Source organism: Diceros bicornis, chromosome 26 (assembly GCF_020826845.1).
Source record: "Diceros bicornis minor isolate mBicDic1 chromosome 26, mDicBic1.mat.cur, whole genome shotgun sequence".
In the NCBI taxonomy this organism is placed as follows: Eukaryota; Metazoa; Chordata; class Mammalia; order Perissodactyla; family Rhinocerotidae; genus Diceros; species Diceros bicornis.
This window is the reverse complement of record NC_080765.1, coordinates 47376356-47396607: the sequence shown is the minus strand read 5'-3', so window position 1 is coordinate 47396607 and position 20252 is coordinate 47376356. Positions and strand designations below refer to the sequence as shown.

General features: G+C 52.9%; 1 protein-coding gene across 1 annotated transcript in view; it reads right to left on the bottom strand.

Moving 5' to 3' along the window:
• The window catches only part of LMF1 (lipase maturation factor 1), a 106687-nt gene extending 86978 nt beyond the window's left edge, over positions 1 to 19709 (bottom strand). Inside the window, exons 1-2 of the mRNA XM_058570426.1 lie at positions 19538 to 19709; positions 7631 to 7940 (exon numbers count right to left, since the gene is read on the bottom strand). Coding sequence (XP_058426409.1) covers positions 7631 to 7940; positions 19538 to 19709 — 482 coding nt within the window. The remainder of the gene's footprint in view (positions 1 to 7630; positions 7941 to 19537) is intronic.
• Between the last annotated feature and the right edge of the window lie 543 nt (positions 19710 to 20252).

Genomic DNA, 20252 nt, shown 5'->3' with positions numbered 1-20252 from the left:
GTAAAAGGCTTCATGGACAGATATGTGTTAAATGACGCTGCCCTGGCTGTGAACTCACTAGAGTTCTCCCACTTTGTTGCCTGATATGGAGAGCTCCTGGAAGGGCCGCTCAGGAAGCAGGGAGACGGGAATTCGCAATACAGCGTGTTCTTCTCAGCCACACCAATTCCTGATCCATGTCTGTGGCTGATCATGTCACCCACACTGAAGTCCTTGTCACGTGGTGACAGCCAAACAGAAGCAGCTCAGGATGAAAATGCCCCAGGAACCGAGGCAGTGGCCTCAGCGTGCCTAAGCTGTCAGCAGGCCCACCTCCACCTCTGCTGAACAGTGTCACAGAACCACGGGGTGTGGGGCATCATCCAGGCGGCAGGACGTGGGACCCACCACGGCACCAGCAAGGCCACGTCTTGGTACCACTGTGCAAGAGCGAAGACCACCAGCCCCTCCCACAGCTGTGTCCCAGGAGAGGGGCACTGGGACTAGTGGACATTTGTGACCGCACCCCTTGGCCAAGGGTACAAGGGCTTGCCTATCAAGTGCAGGGGACAGCTCCGCCCTCCTCCCTCGCCACGTGGGCACTGGGCTCCCATGGCACTGGGTATGCAAGACCGCCACTACCGCAGAATGGAAACAGCACCATTCTACTCCCCAGAACCTCTAAAACAGAGGCAGGAATTCATTTTTATGCCTCAAATCTATCTACCCCTGGTAAAATCTACCCGGGCTTTGGACCAGGGTGGGGACAGCGGTGGAAACAGCGCTGCGGGTCCTCACGGAACGTCATTGTGTTTAACGCCTGGAGCCATAATGAGGTTTCCATCCTTGATAGTAGGAATGGAGCGGCCACGCAGAGTGTCCCGTGGCACTGGCCCTGTCCCCTGAGCATCTCCTGCGGCCGCTGGCATCTGCTCCCAGCATTCTTTAAAGTCGATACCCTGTCCCCTCTCTCAGAGGAAAGTGCCAGAGGCGGTTTCCTCTGCAGGAAGGGACCCCCTGCGCCTCCCCGACCTCCGTCCAAGTTTCTAGAGATAATCCTTTCTTCTTTTTGGGGGGCCAGGAAGGTGAGGAAGAGACAAGGACAGTTGTACAGCCACCCTTAATAGCAACAAAGCAGCCCTTTAGGATTACTGCCAAAGTAAAGCACAGATGAAAGGACCAGAAATCCAACTTTCTGGAAAAGCTGATGCTAACTGAAGAAATGAGCAGCAGTCACAGCTGCAGCCCCCACGGTTCTGTGAGGTTCCATTGTTTTCGACAGGACGGTGCTGTTCATCCTTAGATGCATCTTTACAATCACTGAAATTTTATGCGACAACAGTTAGTGAACCCTGGTTCTCACTCTCCTAAGTGTCGCTGATCCTCGAGATGTTTAAACTCCTACAGCAAGAGGACAGACAACCACAGCACAGACACACGGAGGAGTCCACACTGACGTGACCAGTGACTGAATGACTGTGGGACAGGAGGCCATCCCCATGTGGGGGGTCCCACACAATCGCAGAGGTGCGCCGCTGCCAGGAGTCCTTGCGTGAGGCTGTGCGTCATGACTTCTCCACGTGAGAATGCACAGAATGGACCTGGGACAGAAGAGGCTCTGACAGTAGAGACACTTGAGAGACGCCTCGGCCGGGAGACCAGGCAACACCAGCAGAAACGAGCATGGACCCGATGGATGTGAGGGCGTTCTACCCACTGGCTCACAGGAGCCAACGCTTCCTCAAGGTGGAGGCCCCCAGAGTGTCTGCCACCGGGGTGCCGAGCCACCTTCCCATTTCCTGTCCTGGGAGTGCAGTGCAGTCACCTGTCCCACGTGAGAAGAAACAACGGGTGCCAGAAAGGCCCCCAGCTGTCTGCTGCACCCCTCCTTCGGAAGGTAGAGAGCTTCCCAACCAACCAAGCAAGAAGAAAACCAGAGCCTAAGAAAATGCCACCAAGGGGGCTGGCCCAGTGGCGTAGAGGTTAAGTTCACGTGCTCCGCTTCGGCGGCCCAGGGTTCGCCAATTTGGATCCTGGGCACAGACCTACATACCGCTCATCAAGCCATGCTGAGGCGGCGTCCCGCATGGAGCAACTGGAAGGATGTACAACTATGACATACAACTTATCTACTGGGGCTCTGGGGAGAAAAAAGCGAAAAAGGAGGAAGATTGGCAACAGATGTTAGCTCAGGCCCAATCTTCCTTGAAAAAAAAAATATATATACATATAAAAAAAGAAAATGCTACAAAGGAAGTGAACATGCTTCCCTTTCCCGCCCACCAGCTAGCACAGCCCCAGCGAAGTCCAAGGCATTCCCTCACCGGGCCCGCAGCTCTGAGCCCCCAGGCCCACTTCGTAAGTCGTCGTCTACTCAAACCCGGACCTTTAGAGCCCACTTTCCCGGGGACGTGGGGTCACTCCCATTCCCTATAAGGGGCATGGCAGCAGCCCTGGTCTGAGAGGCGACAAGTCCCGGCTTCCAGGGCCTGAAGGGCCAAGAACGTGCCCGCCCTGGTCTTCAACAGGAGGGCGGGGGCAGGGGGGACAGGGAGGGCACCAGGTAAATGAAGAGACCACACTGCATCATCTTAGATTTGGCCAACGTAGGAAAATACCATGTTTTAACTGCCCGTGCCTTGAACGGCAGAAGCCCCAAAAGAGGCCGGCACATGTGTCCTCAACAAACCACAACGGCATGTGAGAAGGAGAGCTGAGGCCTATCATGAACTTGGGGCCACTCTCATGCTGGCAGCGGAAGAAGGTTCTGGAAACACTTGGTGGGTAAAATCAGGAAGATGTGGAGTTGGTGAGACATGAAGGAAGCGGGGAGAGTCATGGACGGGTCTCAGGCCTCCCTGGGTCCCACCTCGTGATGTGCTGACTGTGGAACTGGGGACACAGAGCCACGGGGACAACCACAGGCCAGGCGTCCATGGGCCGGGATTGGGCCTCAGGGCAGCGGAGTGACCAGCGTGGCAGCACTTACAGCTCACGGCCCGGCCCATGCCTGACCACATGCCACAGCGCCTTTGGGTCTGAAGCTTGGGGGAGGACCCACCAGAGAGAGCTGAAACCAAGCCAAGGGGCAGCTGCCCCCAGCTGGCCCTCCATCTGGTTCCCTTGTTCCTACCGACAAGGCAGGAGCGCCGTGTCCACCTGGCTATCGCCTGTCCCCACTCTCTCCCTCCTGCTGGGCCTCCTGCCACGCCTACTGCCACCACGAGACAAGGAGTTCACAAAATCAGTCTTCTTGGGTTCCTCTGAAAGCACGCGTCCTCTGCTTCCCGACCTGAGGACAGGGTCATTACCCTGCCAGCACTGTCTGCATGAGTGCAGCCACTCTCCTCGGAACAGAAGACCTTCAGTCACCGCCGTCACAAAGTGGACTCATCAGGCTCCCAGCGGAGTGTCAGGACCTCACCAGGAGAGCAAGAAAAGGAAAGTCACGGTTCCGGATCGTACAGGATGTCCTGTAAGGCTACCTGGCCCCACCCTGCGACCCCAACCCTGGAGTCTCACGGTGCCACTGAGCACGAGGTTTCACCTCCTCGGTCGGCAGCAACGCAGGATCCCACATCCACCGAGAACATGCATCTCCAACGCTGGGACTGCGGCACGGACCCGGTCCGAGTCAGGCAGAAGCTGAGAGGCTCCCACGTGAGAGAAGGGAGAGACAGAGGGTCCACTGCACGCACGCGCAAAGCTGGGCGGATGTGGTGCCACTGCCACATGACCCCAGTGCAGGGCTGCACCTGCCCAGTGCCTCCTGCCCCATGGGGGCTTCCTGTCCCCGCCGCGGGACGCCACCCGGACAAGACTTGAAAGATGTTCCATCAACGGTGTCCATTATCCGAGCATCTCATCCCAAACAAAGATTCTTTTCTCTCAACTTAAAATAAACAGGACGTGAAAGGAACCGACTGTGATTAACTCTCATTTTGGGGTATCAAGAAAAAGAAAGCCTGTTTCCATTCAAGGGGTCCTCACCCTCAGTACGTTTTCAGTGTCACTCTAACAATCCAAACACTATTATCCATCAGGGAAACTGAGTCAGGGCTGAGCTGAGAACACCTTTGAGGTAGAGGGGCCTGGATCACGCTCTCCACCTCAGCGGGTACTCACGTGATCTGCCCCACGGCTATGCCAAAATGAGCAGCGCGCGCTGCAGCTGTGACGTGGACGTTTGGCATCAGGAACACGGTAAATAAACCACTGGTCTCCACTGACAGTGTTTGTTTTTTTTTACACTTTTCACTTAAAACATCTCATGCATCATTTCTGAGAAGATATGGTTTTATTTCATTTTGCTTTAGCAGGCTTAAATTAATACAAATCACATTTTTTAACATTCCCCAGGGGAGGGGAGCAGAATCTCTTTTCCAATGAAAAAATACAAAATTATTTTTGGCCACACAGACTGGTTTTCAAAAATTTAAACGTGGGCTTAATCTTTCCTGAACAGTGTATTCTAGACATACTGGGAAATACTTTTTAAAGTAAAACTTCAAGGCGATATGATTTCTCCTGGTTGCTAGGCACGGTAAGGGTGGCCCCAGCCACACGTACAGGCGGAGCGCGTCACCTCTTGCTCTCTGTAACTCAACTGTTATCCTGGGACGGAGGTACCTAGAACTCCCCCTCCTCTGGCGTGGACTAAAATCACTTCTCTCAAGAAACAGCAGCCTCTTAGACATCACAGAGAAACCCAGCCAGAGTCCTCCTGTGCTGGCTGACGTCTACTGACCAGGAGAGCCTGGAGGCGGCAGTGACTGCCTGTGGCCAGCATGGGGTCAGACGCCCCGAGGTGGCAGCACCCCATGAATTACATGTGGGAAGGAGCAGGTGGGAGTGAAGGAAGCCTCAGTCACCTCACAGCTGCCTGATGAGCGCGAGGCCTGCAGGGCAGCCCCTGAGACGGTGGACGGCGTGAGGCTTGGCCACAGCACACTCCACCTGACCGTGCCCTGGCCCTACCTCGACCTCACCGCCCTACTCTTTAGGAAAAGAAAATGTGATAAATCAAATTTAAAATAACCTCTCTCTAGGAAACCAACCAACCAACAACAGGTTGTCTCCTGTGCCCGTGTACACACCTAATGCAGACACACCCACGGGTGAGGAGGCTGCTGCCTGGCCCTTGGGCTCTCCTTCCCACACGCAGCTCACGCCACGACTCAGCGGTGCCCAAGTTTCCCTGAGACCCTTCGGAAATTCGGGCGTTCTGACCAACACGGTGCATGCTCGTCAGCAGTAGCACACCGACACGAGGGTGCGGGCACCAGCAGAGTGCAGGGGGTTTCGGGGTGACGGAGACGCAAGTCTTCTTTTCTGCCGAGTGGATCGAGGGAAGTGTCACCATACCCACTGGCCCAGTCCCAGGACTAATCGGCCAGTCCCAGCACCAATTGGCTCAGTCCTAGCACTAAGCGGCCCACTCCCAGCACCAAGCAGCGCAGGCCCAGCACCAGCCGGCCCAGTTCCAGCACCAAGCGGCCCAGTTCCAGCACTAAGCGGCCCAGTTCCAGCACTAAGCGGGCCAGTCCCAGCACTAAGTGGCCCTCCCACAGCAGGAGGAGGCTGGCAAGAGCCATGGCCACACTCCCAATCAAAGCCGGCAGGCATGTGCACACAGGACCACGGGACCAGGAGACCAGGGGGCAGGCAACAGGAGCTGAGAAGGGACCCCAGACGGTGTCCCACCCACAGCCACAGCCATGGAGCACTTGAAACAAACCAGCAGGGTGGAGCTGAAGGTCAGCCCAGGAACCAGACCAAGACTGCCTGGGTTCAAGCTGTCTGGGAGGCGTGGCTGTCGCGACCCAGGCCCGGGCGAGCCCCTCCACCCGGGGCCAGCTCGGCAGACAGTCAGACCAAAGACAAAAGCCTCTCTCCCAGGGACAGATGGGCCCCGCGGGGACATCACCACAGCAGATGCTTTTGCACATCTACACGACCTCCTCACGTCTACACAGACCACCACGCGTCTACACGGACCCCTGCATGTCTACCTGGACCCCCGCACGCCTAGACGACCCCCGCACACCTACACAGATCCCCACGTGTCTACACAGACACCGATCCCTACATCTGCTTCTTGCATGTCTACACAGATCCCCACTGATCTACACAGATCCTGACGCTCCACGTCTACTTCCTGTATGTCTACACAGACCCCCACACGTCTACACAGATCTCCACCCATCTACACAGACACTGATCTCCATGTCTGCTTCCTGCACATCTACACAGATCCCCACCAATCTACACAGATCTTGACGCTCCATGTCTACTTCCTGCACATCTACACAGACCCCCGCATGTCTACACAGATCCCCACCCATCTACACAGACACCAACCCCCATGTGTGCTTCCTGCACGTCTACACAGACCCCCGCATGTCTACACAGATGCCACCCGTCTACACAGACACCAACCCCCATGTGTGCTTCCTGCACGTCTACACAGACCCCCGCATGTCTACACAGATCCCCACCCGTCTACACAGACACCAACCCCCATGTGTGCTTCCTGCACGTCTACACAGACCCCCGCATGTCTACACAGATCCCCACCCGTCTACACAGACACCAACCCCCATGTGTGCTTCCTGCACGTCTACACAGACCCCCGCATGTCTACACAGATCCCCACCCGTCTACACAGACACCAACCCCCATGTGTGCTTCCTGCACGTCTACACAGACCCCCGCATGTCTACACAGATCCCCACCCGTCTACACAGACACCAACCCCCATGTGTGCTTCCTGCACGTCTACACAGACCCCTGCATGTCTACACAGATTCCCACCCGTCTACACAGACACTGACCCCCACGTCTGCTTCCTGCACGTCTACACAGACCCCGACACATCCACACTGATCCCCACGTTTACACAGACACTGACCCCCACATCTGCTTCCTGCACGTCTACACAGATGCCGGCCCCCAACCGCAGAGGCTTCATCTTCCCTGAGAGAGTCCTCTGCTTCCTCTGGTAGGTGGTTCTTCCCTGTTCTGGAACTCAAACTTGAATGAAGAATGGATCCCCTTCTTCTGACCCATTCAAACACACCACAACACCTCATGGCCCCCGGACTTTCATCCAGGCCCCCAGCCACCCTGCCTGACGTGCCTGCCTGCCTTCCCACAGGGCACCTCCAGGAGCGCCACCACCATCTCTGATGGGTCTGGCACTGGAGCCTACTGCCCCGCAGGGCTGGCCCGATCTGTGACCCCCGGTACGAGCTGGTAATGGTTCCTCCTGACAAGGAAGGGGCAGGGGAGGAGCAGAAGCAGTAAGCCTCCAGATCAAGCCCCGCCACCAGGTGCTCCCAGAGCTCGCCCAGCCACGTCTACCTCCATCTCACGGTCCCCCGGCCCCATGAGACTAGCAACATGGTCTCAGGTGCGGTCAGGCCGCTCCCAGCCGTACTGTGATCATTCCCACAGAAGGATGTGGGTTGATTTCGAGTAGCAGTCTCCACCACCGCCTAATTAAAATAACGACATTCTTCTGGACTAATGTAAGAGAAAGCTAGCGCAGTCTCTCCAGCTGCCAGGAGACTGCCGTCCATTCTGGGTGTAATACCCCCGGACGCTGAGTTACAGCATGCCTGGATTACAGTGCCCAGTGCCTCCTACTTACCAGACCTGTCCCACATTGACCAGGGACATGTAGAGGACCCAGAGAGCAGCCATGAGAACCATATTGGCACAGCCAGTGACCAGGACAAAAGATGAGACGCCCAACCCGAGAAGCGCGATGGCGTCCAGATTGGCATCCATGTGTGACCAGTCCAGCAGCCAGATGAGTGTCGGGGCATAGCTCACGGCGTCCCAGCCGGCCCGCCCCTGGAAGTGCTGCTGCACACTCCTCAGGTACAGTCTGCAGGGCAGCAGGCCGCTGTCTCCAATCAGCTGCTTGTTCTGACGGAAGGCCACCAAGAACGCCACAACTGGAAGAAAAAGAAGACAAAAGGAATGCAGACAGGAACACACTGTCTGTGGGCACCCATGGGCACTTTTCAGATGAGCAGAGGGCTTGGCTGGCGAGAAGATGAGGCAGAGTGTGACCAATGGTTTGGCATCCAAGCATGGACTCAAGGGGTCTGAGTATGTCTCAGAATCTGGGGGGAGTCACCGTGTATATGGACATGTACGTATGCCTAGATGTGTTGTATCTGCTCGTACTCATTGTGTGCACACATATAAAACAGGCGTGCATTTACAGTGAACATGGGCCCGGTCACGTTTAAGTGGTTAGTCTCCATCCAGATGGCACTCAGCATTCGCCACCGTAAAATACCTGCTGATAACTGGGGGTCCGGGCAGTGCTGCTCCTAGGACGTGCCTGAAGCTCACGATACTGCTTCCATGTGAGGCAGGACTGCCCTCCCTTCAAACCACGAGTTTCTGAATTCATTACCCCCACAAGAGCATGTCCACGTGCCCTGGGCTCTAGTGTTTGCACAGACACGTTTGCACATAGAGGCTACGGGAGCGAGCGCAGCACTCTGTCTGTGAACGTGCAGAAGAGGGAAATCACGGCCCAAGAGAGGAGAGGCAGGACCAAAGGCGGCCTCGGGGCAGCTCTCTACGCCAGGGACGACAGCGGAGACATGCTGGGTGGAAAGCACTCACACTGAAGGGGATGTGGATCCGTGAACACAGCTGCGCTTTGTAGAAAGTTAAACAATGCTGTGCGTTTCCACAGCAAATGAAAATGCACTGTGCAGGCCGGCCCCGTGGCTTAGCAGTTAAGTGCTCGCGCTCCGCTACTGGCAGCCTGGGTTCGGATCCCGGGCGCGCACAGACGCACCGCTTGTCTGGTCATGCTGAGGCCGCGTCCCACATACAGCAACTAGAAGGATGTGCAACTATCACATACAACTATCTACTGGGGCTTTGGGGAGAAAAAGGGAAAAAAAGGAGGAGGACTGGCAATAGATGTTAGCTCACAGCCGGTCTTCCTCAGCAAAAAGAGGAGGATTAGCACGGATGTTAGCTCAGGGCTGATCTTCCTCACAAAAAAGAAAATGCACCACGGGCAGGGCTGAGGTGGGGGTAGGGAACATGGTGGGGGTTCAGGCTGGGAGGTGTAACATTTGCCATCCACCCTCGGAGGAGAGCATGCGACTCCCGGTCTAGAGCAGGAACACTGACAACGAACCCTGTGCCTGTAGCAATGTGAGCAACACACAGGAGACAAAGCACAGAGGCTGGCGGGAGACATGGGGACTGCGCTCTCAGCAGGACCTTCCACGACACAGAGAGCAGCACAGGCGCACCTCAGAGCTACTGTGGGGTCCGGTCCAGACTACTGCCACGAAGTGGGGACCACCATGAAGTGGGGCATGCCCGCACACCACTACGTGAAGGGAGACTCAGTTAACTTAAGAGGTATATCTTAAGTCCTGTTGGGGAGCAAAAAAAATTTTTAAACAATTCTAAGCAATAAATCAATACAGATACCAAAATGGAATCATATAAACGTTCAATTAGCCAAAGAGGAGGCAGGAAAAGAGGAAAAAAGACAGAAAGAACAGAAGGAACAAAGAATAAATAACTAGCGAGATGGTGGATTTTACTCCATCACTCTACACGGGAAAGTTCCAAACACAGGAGCACAGACAGAAATTGTCAGACTGCATGCAACAGCGGGACTGAAATCTATGCTGTCTACAAGAAATCCACTTTAAATATAAAGACATAGGTTAGTTAAAAGCACAGAAAAAGATACATCCTGCTAACGCAAATCAAAAAAAGCTAGATGGCTATATTAAAACCAGATAAAATAGACATAAAAGCAAGGAGTACTACAAGGGATACAAAAGGACAGTGCACGTGAGACGGGTCAGCAAACGGACACGAACCTGATGACAAAGCTACGTATATGGAAACGGACAACCTGATGCCTGTGGGTCCATATTCTATGTATGGATTAGTTAACTTGACCTAGCTGACACTACGGACTGCCGTGTAGTACTCAAAAGGAAGACACAACTATCTGACGTTTTTAGAACACTCTACCCAGCAGCAAAATATATATAATTCTCAAGTATACGTGGAACAGTCACCAACACACACCAAATTGTGACTCATAAAACAAATATATCAAAAAGAACTGAAATCTACAAAGTATGTTAGCTGACCACATAGAATTAAACTATAAATCAGTAATAGGACATTACTTGGAAACATATCCAAATCTTTGGTGATTAAACCATGCACTTCTAAATAAACTATGAATTAAAAAAAAAAAAAGAGGCACAAGAGAAACTACAAGATATTTCTTAACTGAATGAAAATTGAAAACACAACATATCAAAAATTGTGGGATGCTGTTGAAGCTTAAAGGAAAATTTACAGTGAAATGCTCATGTTAGAAAAACAGAAAGGTCCCAAATCTAAATTTCTACTTTAAGAAGTCAGAAAAAAAAGAGCAAATTACACACAAAACAAGCTGCAGGAAAGAAATTTTTTAAAATACAAGAACAGAAATCAATGAAAATGAGAGCAAGAAAAGAATAGAGAAAATCAATAAAACCAAAAGTTGGTTCTTTGAAAAGATCAACATAATTGATAGACCTCTAGCCAAAATAACCAAGAAAAAGAGAAAAGACACCAATATCAGGAATGAAAATGAGAATACTACTGCGGATCCTACAGACATTAAAAAGATAATAAAGGAATACTACAAATCTAAGACCATAAATTTGACAACTTAGATGAAAGAGACCAATTACTTACAAGACAAAACTACCAAAACTCACAAAGAAGAAATACATCACAACCAATTGCATCTCAGAAATGCAAGGCTGGTTCAACACTCAGACACCCACAGTGTAATTCACCATACTAGCAGACTCGATACGAAAAACCCTATGACAATATCAAGAGACACACAACAAAGCACAGGACAAGACCCAACATCCATCCATGACAAAAACTTTCAGCAAATTAGCAAGAGAAGGGAACTCATCAGCTTCTGAAGGGTAGCTGTGAAAAACCTACAGCCAAGATCATCCTTTGGGATAAGTGACTGAACTATTTTTTTATTTTATTATTATATTTTATATTATTTTATTTATTTTATTTTATTTTATTTATTTTGTGTGTGTGAGAGAGAGAGGAAGATCAGCCCTGAGCTAACATCTGCCAATCCTCCTCTTCGTGCTGAGGAAGCCTGGCCCTGGGCTAACATCCGGGCCCATCTTCCTCCACTTGATATAGGACACAGCCACAGCATGGCCTCAGAAGCAGTGGGTCGGTGCGCGCCTGGGATCCGAACCGGGCCACCTCAGCGGAGCGCGCACACATAACTGCTTGCGCCACCGGGCCGGTCTAAACACTTTCACCCTAAGGTTTAGAACAAATGAGGATCTCCCTCTTACCGCTCCTATTCAACACTGTAGGGGAAGTCCTAGCTAGTGCAAGAAGGCAAGTAAAAGAAATAAAAAGGCTTATGGATTGGAAAGGAAGAAATAAAACAGATGGCATGATTGGCTATATAGGAAATCCCAAAGAATCTACAAAAAAAAAACCTCTCAGAACTAACAAGTGAGTTTATCAAGGTCACAGAATACAAGATCAACATACAAAAGTCAACTGTATGTCTATATATCAGCAATGCACAACTGTAATCTGAATTTAAAAAATTACAACAGCAATCCCAAAAAAGTGCATAGATAAAAATCTGACAAAATATATGCAGAATCTGTATGTGGAAAACTATAAAATGTTGATGAAAGAAATCAAAGACGACCTAAATAAATAGAGAGACATCATGTTTGCAGACTGGAAGACTCAGTATTCCTAAGATGTCGGTTCTCCCCGATTTGATCTCTAGATTCAACACAATCTCAATCAGAACATCCAACAAGCTCTTCTGTAGATACTGAAAAGCTGATTCTAAAATGTACATGGAGAGTCAGAAAAATCCTGAAGAACATCAGAGCTGGAGGACCAGAATTACTCGGTTTCAAGACTTACCTCAAAGCTACGGTAATCAAGACAGTGTGATGTGGACAAAAGGACAGACACAGAGACCATCGGGACGGAAGGGAGAGTCCAGAAACAGAGCCACACAAGTGTAGTCAACTTGTTTTTGACAAAGGTGCAAAGACAATTTAATGGAGAAAGTCTTTTCAACAAATGGTGCATCCATATGCAAAAAGATAAGCCTCAACACATACCTCACATCTCACACAAAAATTTACTCAAAAAGACCATGTAAAAGTATAGAACTTCTAGAAGGAAATACAGTTGAAAATCTATGTGACTTGGGTTTGGCAATGAGTTTTTAGATACAACACCAAAAGCCTGATCCATGAAAGAAAAAAACGATAAATTGTACTTTATCAAATGAAAAACTTTTGCTTTGTAAAAGACACTTTTTAAGGGAATGAAAAGACAAGCCACAGATTGGGGAAAAATATTTGCAAATCACATATCTAACAAACGACTTGTATCCAGAATGTTTAAAGTACCATTAAAACTCAACAATAGGGGCCAGCCTGGTGGCGCAAGCGCTCCGCTGCGGCAGCCCGGGGCTCGCTGGTTCGGATCCTGGGCGTACACCAACGTACTGCTTGTCAAGCCATGCCGTGGCGGCGTCCCATATAAAGTGGAGGAAGATGGGCATGGATGTTAGCCCAGGGCCAGTCTTCCTCAGCAAAAAGAGGAGGATTAGCAGATGTTAGCTCAGGGCTGATCTTCCTCACAAAAAAAAAATTAATTAATTAAAAAAAAACTCAACAATAAGAAACAACCCAATTTTTAAAACGGCCAAAAGATGTGAACAGACACTGAAGTCATCTGATTCTCACAAAGAAGATACACAGACGGCAAATTAACACGTGAGAAGATGCTCAGCATCATCTGTTATTGGGGAAACGCCAATTAAAACCACAGTGCGATGTCACCACGCACCTATCATAACAGCCAAAATCCAAAAACCTGAAAACACCAGGCGCTCCAGAGGATTCGGAACAACAGAAACTCTCATTCGTTGCTGGTGGGAATGCAAACTGGCACGGCCACTCTGGACGGCTGTTTGGCAGTTTTTTATAAAGGTAAATATGGATTTACACGCGACCCGGCAATTACACTCTTAGGTATTCACCCAGAAAAACAGAAAACACGTTTACACAAAAACCTGCACGTGGATATTGACACGAGCCTTGCTCATGATTGCTAAACTGGAAACGGACGGCCCTCCACGTGGGAATGGATAACAAACTGGTACGTTCATACAGAGGAATAATACTCAGAAAAACGCAGGGGCTGTGGCTTCATGCAACAACGTGGATGGATCCTAAATGCAATTTACTAAGGAAAAGAATCCAGACCCACAGGCTACAAACTGGAGGACTGCATGCATACGACACACCGCAGAGGCGAATCCAGAGGGAGAGGACTCAGATCTGAGCACGCCAGGGGCTGGTGGGGGAGTTTTCGGGAGAGGAACTGCTCTGTACAGTCCTGGGGTGATGCATGGCTATGCATCTGTCAAAACCCACAGAACCATACATCACAAAAACGAACTTCAATGTATGTAAACTACCAGAGCAACCCAGCCAGGAGGTCAGGGGATGCCAGGACAGCACGCAGACTGTGACAAACGAACCCCCTCTACTGCAAATGTGTAACATAACCACACGGAATGGAGGGGAGGGAAGGGCGGCCCCAGTGACAGGAACATGTTTTGAGTGGAAACTGTAAGGACAAAGACAAAGGAACCGCATGTAACACGGGGGTCAAGTGGGTTTTTTTCACGGGGTAGGTGAACAATTCTGAAGCTGCTTTGCACGTGCACTGAGGTTGAGCAAATACATAAACGATGGTGGTGGTGGCGCAAGAAGTCTCCCCAGTGGAGAAGGAAGCTCCAGACAAGCAGGAAGGGAAAGCAGCACACACCTGCCCGCTGCATTCTAGGCGGGGCTGCGTGTGAACTCCCGCCACCTTAACGAACAGTCAGAGACGATCACACGTGAGTGTACACACACGATAACCCAGCTCTGTCTCCTAAGAGGGTCTGGAAGCAGCCACGCCCCTGGAGCGACGGGTACTCGGCACCCCCGTGTGGGTTCCTAACCCACTCTCCCGTGAAAGGAGTTAGCACTCCTGGAGAAACAGCTGCTTTCAGGGCTAGGCAACACGGGAGGAGCCCATGGCGTCCTGTGGCACCAGAAAGAGGGAAGTGCTCGAGCACCCAGTGACGGGGCAGGTCACGGGGACGCAGGAGACCGCAGAAAGAACCACCAGAGTAAGTGAGAGTGCTGGACCATAACCTGAAGTGTAAATGTGATGACTGATAAATAAATGGGGAGAAGATGCAATTCTTCCTTACAGAGGAATTCCGAAGAATACACGGAGATGCCCCCTCTGGGGGGTGACAGTGAGTGCTCCTGTCCCCTGAAGCATGGGCTGCACACCCAGAGGGTGGGTGGCAGGGCAGCAGAGAGCGCCCATACCTGCCCTTCTCCCTGCTCTCTTCCCCCCACATGCCGGCCTCCAGAAGCTGCCCAAGTCCACGTGCCACGGACCTTCCTCCCAACGTCGAGGCCACAGCGGTGCTCACCCAGGCTGGCCGGGTGTGTGTGTGTGTACATGCGTGTGCACACCCAAGCGGAGCCCAGCCTGTCTCCTGACTCACGCGCCTGGGCACCCCCGAGCCCCAGGCTCCTCCACGAGGGACCTCAGCAGCAGCGGCTGAGGAGCCGGGCGTCCTTCCACCCTGCACCACAGCTCACACCCCAATGCCATGGAGGGAAAATGAGATGTGGTCTCACCAATTAAATAGTTTAAAAAGGAATTCTAAGGCAAGAAGCACGGGAAACTTCTGACCTTACTTACCAGGAAAAATGAAGATAGATTGGATTTAAATTTCAGAGGAAAAAACCTATTTCAATTTCCACTCCTGTTACAGAAATGACTAAGTACAAAAAAGAAACAAAAGTTTCAACAAGTCATAGGATCTCAAAGCTAAACCAACAAATCAATCTTAAAGACTCAGTAACCACCCCCACTCTAGGAAGGAGGGGGTCAGCCCCGCACCCCCACTCTAGGAAGGAGGGGGTCGCCCCCCACCCCGACTCTAGGAAGGAGGGGGTCAGCCCCGCACCCCGACTCTAGGAAGGAGGAGTCAGGGCTGAGGCATGAGACTCTCTGCTGCTCGCTGGGGGTAGCCCAGAGACTCATGTAGGGGAGGTGACCAGGTCACCTAAGTATGCACTGTCAGGGATGTCTGCAAATATTTTCTTTAAAAATCAGACAGAAAAAATTTAGTTTTCTCTTCCTTTCAGATAAACCGCTATGAAATTAAAACAGAATCATCATTCTCCACTGCGTGGTGTTTATTGCCTGGGGTTAAATTCCGCTTGGCCACAATAACCTGCACTGTTTCTTCTCTACAGGCCTGGGCTGTAGAGAGCTCCGAGGTGGGGCAGTTGTTTGTTTTTTAAACAAACTGGAAGTATTTTACAGAGAAGCTTGTAAAACCAGGCAGAGCGTTTCATCGGAATTCGAGTGGCCTGGAGGAAAGAACCACAGCTCATTGCTCATGAGCTCTTAGAACCACTGAAAGCTCAGAACAGCATAAAAAAAGAAGCATGATTTCAAGTATTCTTTGGGTTCCATTTTTCGCTCAAGGTTTTCAAAGATCAGCTAAGAGTTTAGTGAACGTGGGTGCAGACGGCTCTGCCCTGCCGCTTCCACCCCGCGTGCGGGGGCCTGAGAGCAAAGCTGAGCGCAGGTCCCGGGGAGGCTCGATTTTTCTTAAGGAAAGGGTAACCAGCAACCGCTCCCAGAAATGCAATTCAGATCCACCTCAGAGGGCTCCCTTTCAGTGAGGGAAACGAGTAATGAAACTCTCCACCATTTGTGATGTAAATAAGCAGAGACAGACACCAGAGCGAGGCACCGAGTACACAGGACAACGAACACTGCACAAGGCGTCCACACCAAAAGGACGGGTTAGAAACACCAAGACAGAGCCGGGCCGAAGCTGGCTTTGCGATCCTGTCGAGGTTGGATTTTTAAAGACGTGTGATCTGAAGACCCCAAGAGGAGCGGGTTTGCTCACACCTCACAAAGTCCCCGGTTCGTTCTAATGCTCAGTTCCTCCCGGAGACCCCACGGTGGTGTCCCTGCCACTCAGACGGTCATGACAGTCACAGCGGGGGCTTCTACATGGGAGCACCTCTCCTACGCCTGGGAGGAGCCACCTTCTCCTCCATCAGACCCTCAGTTAGCTCATGAAGTGCTTTCCAGGCTCCAGCCTGAGTGGGAGGCTTGACAGGTCAGTGGCCCCCAATGGGGCGTGCCTGGGACCCACTGGGGTGTTTGGACAGACATGGGGCTCAAGTCAGCAGGAGCGGGGCCAGAGAAGCTCGTCCAGAACTAGGGCAGGAGCCTGGAGACTGAGGAGCGCACGAGGCCCCTGAGAAAGGACGAGAAGGGGACTTGCCCGTAGACGCGCCATTAATAACAAGGACCCAGCGTGAGGACAGTGAGGCAGCAGAAACTCTAAAAGCTTCCAGAAGGAAAAACAGGTCACTGTGATATTGTCATACAAGAAGTATGTATTTGGTCCTCGTCCGGTTCCTGGCACAGAGCTCCTAAAACCCTGGGAATTTCCTGATGTGAGAGGAGCGTCTCTTGTTATTCCTAACAAGCCCCTCTCAGCCTGACCTGGGTTTACACTAACAGGTGACTCTGGGAGGAGGGGGCTGGTTGCCAGGGGGACCGACCACATGATGCCAGGATTGGAACTTTCAGCCCCACCCCCAACCTCTGACCTCTGACCTCTGAGGAGGGGAGAGGCTGGAAACTGAGCTAACCACCAATGGCCAACAACTTAATCAATCACACCTGCGTAAGGGAACCTCCATAAAAACCCAGAATGGGAGGGTCTGGAGAGCTCCTGGGGTGGTGACCGTGGGAGGTGCTGGGGGACGGCGCTCCCGGGCAGCATGGAAGCTCCACGCCCCTCCCACTCCTTCCCCGTGCGTCTCCTCCACCTGCTGTTCTCCAGTCCTATCCTTTATGATAAACAGTAAACAGTTATGTTAAGTGTCTCCCTGAATTCTGTGAGCCATTCTAGCAAATTATGGATCCAGAGGAGGGGTCATGGGAACCCTGATTTATAGCCAGTAGATCAGAAGCACGGGTGACAACCTGGACTTGTGACTGGCATCTGCAGTAGGGGTGGTCTTATGGGACTGAGCTCTCAGCCTGTGGGGTCTGCACTAACTCAGGCAGTTAGTGTCAGAACTGTTTAATGTGAGGAAAAAACCCCACAAATTTGGTGTCAGAAGTGTGTGCAGAAGAAATGCAAGTGTTTCCCTTTAGTCATCTGCAAAAGAGCAGGAGTCAGACTGCGTGAAGACTTCTCATCATCAACACCCAAAGTTCTGAGGAAAACTGCTCAGACAGAACCACAGACCCAGGCAAACCAATAATGTCCGTGCGTGCAAAGAAAGACATGCCAAAATAAACCACAAAATAGAAAGACATGAGATCCAATGAATGATGAATACAACCCAAGAGGGAACCAGTGGGCCTTGCAGGTGGGCAGTCTGTGTCCTGAGTGTCCACACCCAGGGACCAGGCAGGATGTGGGGGAAGGGGAACACACTTGGAAAGCTATCCCGTGGTGACACAGAGCAATGATAAAGACTGCAAAAAGTCAAGGAAATTTTATGGAGCTAGAAGACAGAGAACAGAAATATAAACAGAACACTGTTCTGGCTGCAAGGAGCTCACAGATGGACAGACACATGGGCGCACTGTTAAAGGTGCAGCAGTGAAGGAAGCATAGGGCAGGGGTCCATCATTCAGCCTTGTGGTGGGGTCGGCAGTCCACCAGGACAACTAGAATTCAACATCAAGGGAAGCGTGTGGAGAGCCCTGGGCATCGTGGGAAACCCCTGGGACTTAAGGGCCTCTGAGGGAGCTCACAGTCCCAGTGAGATCGGGACCTTCCAGGAAGAGATTCCTGCAGGATGACTGCCCACTTGCCCCGGGCCATCTCAGCCAGAGACCTCATCCCCGGGAGACGGGAGACGGGAGACGGGAGACGGGAGACGGGTTCCTTCACTCGGCTGAAAACAGATTCTACCGCAAATATGCTTACAAGACGGAAAAAAATGAAGCTGCCAAAGCAAATCATTCTGTGCTCAGCACCCGGCTTAAAATATCTGCCGGACCCAGTGGCTCAGAACCATTTCCTTCTGAACTGAACAGAATCCCCGCAGAGATCAGAGGCGGCCTCGCTCATGTGAAAGCCGTGAGCCGGCTTCATAAAGCTGCGCTCTCTGCACGCGAGGCCACTGGGGCTTTTCCAACTGTCACAGGCTCCCCTTTTAAAGGTCTATTAAAGTCTCACAGATCAACTCTGTCTTGACTTCATCTTCTGCTAAGTGACAGCTCAAACGTTTAGAATGACTCTTTAATCCTGTGGAGGATAAAACACGGCAAGAACTATTTTTTATAGTAACTCAGAAGAGAGAGAGGCAGTGGCTGAGGTGAAAGCCCATACCGCTGCCAACCCCACGGTTAACCGATCCCTCCGGAAGGGACGGTCAGGCTCCCACACGAACCTGAGATGGGGTGCCCACTGCCCAGAGTGGAAGGATGGATTTCCAACAGCTGCAATACCACCCTTTTTCTTCCACGTGTGAGGGGAGAAACTAGAAACGCAGCTGAGATGGTCAGTGCCCGCAGTGCACAATCGCAGCCAGGCCCAGGCAGCGCCAGGGACGAGCACCCTCTGGAACCCTCTAGAAGGTGACTGCCCACTCATCCCGTCCCCCTAGTCTCCCCCCACTTCCAGGTCTGTTTGAGAATCTCAGAGTCTGGTTTTGGTCCCGACCGCAGGGTGGGCTCATGAAGTGTGCACTTGTGCGTCTACTACTGCTCCCAGGCTCAGAGCATCCGTGCCCTTCTGCAGGAGGACTTGGAGGGAGGACTCCAGAGGAAGGGCTGAGGAGGGTGGACTATGGAGGGAGGTCTTGGAAGGAGGACCTGGGAGGGAGGACTCCGGAAGGAAAGCTCGGGAGGGAGGGCGCGGGAGGGAGGACTCAGAGGGAGGACTTAGGAGGGAGGGCTTGCAAGGGACTCAGAGGTAGGTCTCAGAGGGAGGACTCCGGAGGGAGGAATCAGAGTAAGACCCAGGAGGAAGGACTCGGAGGGGGGCCTGGGAGGCTCGGGGGCCCGCAGGCTGCCGCGGGCAGGAGCAGTTTGCGGGCCCAGAAGCGCAGTGGATTGTCCCTCTGCAGTCCGGCTGCTCCGCTGCAGGCAGCGCCCACGTGCCCGCTGCCCAGTCGCCCCCTGGCTGGGAAATAGGGTGTCCGCGCGGCGCCCCGAGGTCGGCCGAGCTCCAGGTGACCCGACGCGGGGGCCCGGTGCGGAGTCATCCGCGAGGATCCTCATACCCAGACTCACCCGGACCGCAGCAGGGAGGGGCGCGTGGCCGGGAGAGGACGGCCTGGGGGAGGGGCGGGGTCGCGGATGGGCGACACTGGCGGAGACCCGGGGTTTGCGGACTCACAGTAAATGAAGGCGAGGGCCCTCAGGAGCACGATCCTGGTCAGCCAGAAGGTGCCCGCGCGGAGGCGGGCGGGGCAGCCCGCGGGGTCGCGCCCCGGCCACGGCGGAGACCCAGGCCCCGGGTCCCCGCTCCCGGCCTTCCGCCTCCTCAGCGGCTCCCCGGGCGCCGCCATCGCTGGCTGCCAGGGCGCATGTGCGGGGAGCGCCGCGCTCAAGGAGGGCACGCCCACTCCTGCCGGCCCCGCCCACGCCCGGGGAGCGCGCTCGAGGCGTGCAGCAGTGAGGGCAGGGGGCTGCGTACCCGGGAGGACAGCGCGAGTCACTCCACCTGGAAGGGGGTTGACCCACTCCGTTCATTCACGCATTCATTCCTTCATCAGCCAACGTTGCGGAGGCCGCGGTGCGCTCCCCGACCTAGGCGCCTGCCCTCATGGACCCTCACTCTAGGGAGGGAGCGGAAGGTACTCCACAAGTAGAAATGCCATGAGAAGGTGACTGTTGGAGAGCTTGTGTCTGGCCAGGACCAGGGTGGGCCTGGTCAGCGTCCAGGGCGGCTGGGATGTGGGCAGCCGAGGACCCTGGGGGCTACTACACTCCCTCCGTGTTCCTGCAGAGGAAAGATGGGAGCAGTGGCTCCATCCCCGGGGCTCCAGGCTGCTACTGCCTGCACGCGGAGTGTGGCCAAGCGCCTTGCAGATATCCCCTCCCCGACTCCT